Here is a 4,929-nt window from a genome sequence, read left to right as displayed (position 1 = left end):
ACAGCCTTGTGTTAATTGCATCTCTTTACCTGATCAGGCCAGCTCCTGTGATTGTGTTTGTTGTTTTACATGGTATGCTGAGAGCTTTCATTTTCCTCTTACACTCGTCTCCATCTCCTTCCTTTTACTGGTAGTGCACTTGGTCTGATTTGTGTTGGGCCAGTTCAAGACAGAAGCCACTTCTGATTGCTCTTCCAGGGCCAGTGGAACCAGTACAAAGCTTGTTAATCCTTCTGAATGATGAAGTCTTTAGCTTTTGGCTGTTCTAATGACCTAAACTGGTTAATAAAGGTGCGAGGTGCTCACAGGTAGCAGCACTGACTGCAGCAGCACTGCACAGCTGAGATGGAAAGGATTATGTCTGTCCTTCCTTCCTTCCTGGTGGCTCAGGCTCACAACATAGAGTGTGCTCATTGTGACAGGTGGAACAACATTTTCCCTGCCCAGAGAGAGGGGTTGGAACTAGGTGATCTTTACGATCTCTTCCAACACAAACCACTTTATGATCTTAAGCAGCTGTCGGCCTGTGGGCTGATACAGCTCCCTGACCTGGCTGTTGAGGCAACTGAGCACCAATGCATGTGTAAGAGAAGGGGGGGGTGATGGCAGGGAAGAGGCTCAACAGCAGCAGGCCATACTTAGGTGTGTTTAAGATATCAGGTAAGCAAGTCCTAAATGTGCTAAAAGCCTGAGCAAAAACAGTGGCAGGGTAGAAACAATGGAAGAAGCCAGGTCTGTTTCCCTGGTGTGTACCCCAGAAGCAGACCCACAGGCAGCACAGGGCACCTGTGTTTCCTTCTGGTTGCCCCTCTTCCTCACTGAGAGCATGGAAATGTGTTCTTTCCATAGATATGTTAATATTTGTATTTTAATATAAGTATTCAAGGCCAGGTTGGACACAGGGGTTTGGAGCAACCTGCTCTAGTGGAAGGTGTCCATGCCCGTGGCAGGGGGTTGGAACTGGATGAACTTTAAGGTCTCAAATCATTCTATGGTTCTATGAATGTATTTTTTCTAGAGATAGATAAACATCTGTATCATGTATGCCTGAAATCATGCTGCTTCACTGTTCAGTGTCTATGTTCTTAGGTATTTTAGCTGCTTTAGTAACATCTCAGCTCCTAAATGAGGGACTGCATGACTTCTGAAAGAAATCCTTTACAAGTTCCATGCACCACATTAGGCACACTCCTTCCTTGGAAATGAAACTGAATTGCTGGGCATTCTTCATCCAGCAAAACTAGCTGTTGATCCAGAAAGATTTGTTTCAGACTGACAATGCTCCAGGAGGCACTGGTGGGCATGTCGTCATCCTACTGATTCTTCTCTAAGATAGCTGGAAAAGTAGTGCTGTCTTCATTCACTTTGACTAAGTGTGGTTACCTACCTAATATGGTAACTCAAAGAGTTGTTATGCTCGGTGCTACTGACTGTTCTCTGTCTGTTTTGACTAACATCCCAGTCACAGAAACTTCAAAATGAATTTGGTTATGCAAAACAGGTGCCTGCCTTAATGAATGATTTCGAACTAAGAACAACCGGTTTAACTCCTTAAGATCACACCCCTGAGGTGATGGTATGTTTTTTCCTCACTTTGCTGTGTCAGTGACCCTGAATCTTTCCTTCCTAACCATTTTTTTTTCTCTTCCATTTTACTAGATGTTTTGGATCCAGAGAGATTAGTACAATGTCCATATAATAAACATCATCGGATTAGAGCCTCTCGGTTTCCCTATCACATTGTAAAGTGTAGGAAGGTAAGCTGGACTGCCAGACCTGTAATTCTGTGCCTGTAAATATGACGTGCACCTTCTCATTCTTACTGCATTTTCTTGCTGGCTGCTGCAAGTTCCTGCAAATGGTCTTATTTAGCCTTTATTTCATAACTTTATTATTTGATTAGTAATAGCTTCAAGCATGTGTTAATTCACCCATGACCAGTGTGGCTCTGTTGAAAGGAGGTAGAGATTCTTCATGGTCAGGTCAAGGAGGAAACTCTGGTCTCTTCCAGCAGCTCACATGGAGGTCAGATACGTTTTTCCTCTTTAAGTTGAAGAGAGAAGTCAGTCAGAGTTATGTGCCCTGCTTCTGGCTCATCCAAGTGGAAGTGGTGTGATGTTGGAATTCATTCTTGAAGTGCTAGAAATGTAGCTGCAAATAGGGTTAGGATTTTTTTTGTCTTGCTAATAGCTATTAAAGAGCATCTGTCAAAAACTACTTCCTGAGCGTAGCACATAGGGAGAGGGCTTTTTCCCCTCCCCATCTTTTATCCAGAGTTTAAATGCAAATCATTTAATAGGAAACATTCCTTCCTCTCTTCTCATCTGTTGTCCTCATGGTTTCTTTGCTTTAAACCTGCAAGTGCTGGCATCTGACTGAGCATGAGGTTTTGCCGATACCTTTTAAAACCCAAGTGTTCCTCTTTAAGTTTACCAATGGATTTGACAGTGTGCTTTTAAAATGGTATAACAGTGCTGTGCCTTCCAGTTAAGGTGTAGTTGTTGGGGGGGGTGTCCTGGTATCAATACTTATAAAAATTCATTTTGGTGAAACTAGACCCTTGAAAAGTATTAAGTAACTAGTGAAAGCGAGGGACAGAGCTAAGTGGCAAGTACCTCCATCATTCCAACATTAAAGGGGGCTGAAATTTTCCTTGTTGACCCCCTGAAGATTTTGGCAGGAATGTGCTTGTGAGCTAGGTGAACAATGTTGGCAAGGAAACTTTGAACCATGTTGGGTTTGTCCTTGTGTTGCATAACTGCTGAGCAGACAGTTTTGTCAAGCTTAGCTAGTTAGGAGAATGAGGTGAGATAGTGGTCACCAGTCGGACACAATTGGTGTCTAAGTAATTAGCAGAAGAAGGGCTCAGCTGATCCATCTGAAGATGCTACTATTTTATTTGTAGTGGCAAGCGTCTGGGTGGAGATTGTCCTTCTTGCTTGGTAGTTTGTTGAATTTCCTTTGTATACTCCATGCATAAAATCTAATTAGATGCTTCCATCTGCCTCAGCTTCCCATTGCTTATGCAGAATGCAGCCCTGCGACACAAATGGGGACACTCCAAGCAGAGCATGTTGAATCCTTTCAGCTTGAACTGCATTAGCATTGAAAAGCTGCTTCTACGTGGCCAGAATAGCTTGCTTAAACTAATTGAAGCAAATGATGGACACATGAAGACACAGCAACCCTGGCTGTATAGGCTGGGTAATGACAAACACCGTGGATGTGCCTGCAGCCTGTGCTGTAGTCACGTATCGTATCGGTGGTAGTGAGGAGGCACTGCCTGGAGCAGCATCAGTGCAAGGCACTTCTGCTTCTTCATCTGCCTGAGGTGAAGGCCTGTTCCCTGGCCAGCAGAGCATCTCTTCCCTACTGTTATGAAAACAGTTTCATCTGTACTTTAAACCATGCAGACATATTGCCAGCACTGCAGCAAACTGGAGGAAGTTTAGCTGAGGATATGTTTCATTTCAGTCAGCTCAAGGGTGGCCCAGTTTCTCAGTGAATTATGTTTTAAAGAACAGTCATGTTAGTTCCCCCTTCCTTGTTTAGTCTTTTTGTTTTTTTTACTTTAAAGCAACATCACAAATATCTTTGAGGGTTTTTTCTATGGATTAGTAGGAGATAAATGAACTTGAGAGATATGGTACATGATTTTGGTTTTCCCTTGTCTAGAGCTACCCTAAAGTTGCAGAGGAATTGGCCACGTGCCCCTTCAACGCTCGCCATCTAGTTCCTCGAGCTGAACTCAGCGACCATATAACGAAGTGCAGTGACAGAGGGTTCATTGAACAAGATATAGGTAAGAGAACCACACAAGCTTAGAGGAGTTTGGTCATCCTGGGGACTATGGTCTCTTGTTTGTAAGGACAGCTCATAGAATAACCAAAAAGTGCAAGTCAAATTATTGTCTGTAGTTTTGTGTGGCACAGCAGCCTTGGAAAAACTTGAGTCTAAAGCCAAGAGATGTTTTACAACTTAATCCAAAGTGTTTAATGCCTCTGAAGCACAACTGACTGCTAGTCACTGAGTTTTCTCTCTTCCTGAAGTGAATCAGTCCTCTAGCTTCCAGAGAGACCATATGAATGCTGCAAGCACCTGGCAGGCACCTCCATGTAATGAAGACTGGGAAGCAGGTGAGGAACTTCCCCATCTGCCACACCACTGCCTTCTCCTTGGTCCTGTCCTTCAACTCTACTTGTGACAGTGTGAAACCAGAGATGCTGTTCACTTAAGTCTCACTTGTAGGACACCTTGCTTATGCTCATTCCTAAAAGCATGCATCTCTTCACCCAGAAGGCTTTTGTTGTTATAGAGAACTATTCAGCATGCCTGCCATAACTGGCATGGAGATATATTTCCAAATCTCTGCTCCTTCTCACATAAGCTTTTATACCTTATGTGCAGTGATGATAATGGAAACATGCTAATTTTTATGTTCTTCAGTTAAACGACAGCGAAGCAGACACATTCATCATTAGATCAACCTTTACTCCCTTTTGAACACGTAGAAATACGACAGAGATTCCTGATCTGATGATGGTTGCTGGAGTTTTGGTTCTGAGCCACAACATCTCTTCCCTTTTGCAGAGTTGCTGGAGCAGTCAGATACTCCTTTTATTTGGGGCATGAGCAACTCTGGCAGAAACAGGTAGGGAATATGAATCTGATTCCTTACAATAATGTTTTCTATAGAGGAATATTGCAGCCTGCTCCCAGTCCAGCTTTGGTGATGTGACATGGGCTGACTTTGCTTAAGGTTTGTCTAAGCCAGTATGCAGCAACAGTCCCCAGTCCCGCACTTGACAGCTCTGCGGGTCTGTATGAGCTCAACCATGATACACCTCTCCTTCCATAAAGGGTGACAACCCTGTCTAATTTCACTTGTTACACTTCTCAGAAAGCTTCCTAGTGTTCAGAGCATATATA

The 4,929-nt window shown here is 43.4% G+C and overlaps 1 protein-coding gene across 1 annotated transcript; it reads left to right on the top strand.

Moving 5' to 3' along the window:
• Window positions 1–602: 602 nt before the first annotated feature.
• LOC104400451 (gametocyte-specific factor 1-like) lies at window positions 603–4,651 on the top strand (the record flags this gene model as incomplete). Its single annotated transcript, XM_010011742.1, has 5 exons — window positions 603–660; window positions 1,660–1,757; window positions 3,676–3,802; window positions 4,050–4,136; window positions 4,591–4,651. Coding segments are annotated over exons 1-5 (431 nt in total), but the record flags the coding sequence as incomplete, so codon positions are not given.
• Window positions 4,652–4,929: the final 278 nt, after the last annotated feature.

This window comes from Nestor notabilis, unplaced genomic scaffold, assembly GCF_000696875.1.
Source record: "Nestor notabilis isolate BGI_N333 unplaced genomic scaffold, ASM69687v1 Scaffold23563, whole genome shotgun sequence".
NCBI lineage: Eukaryota > Metazoa > Chordata > Aves > Psittaciformes > Psittacidae > Nestor > Nestor notabilis.
The sequence above is the reverse complement of the archived record's forward strand: the minus strand, read 5'-3'. Positions and strand labels throughout refer to the sequence as shown.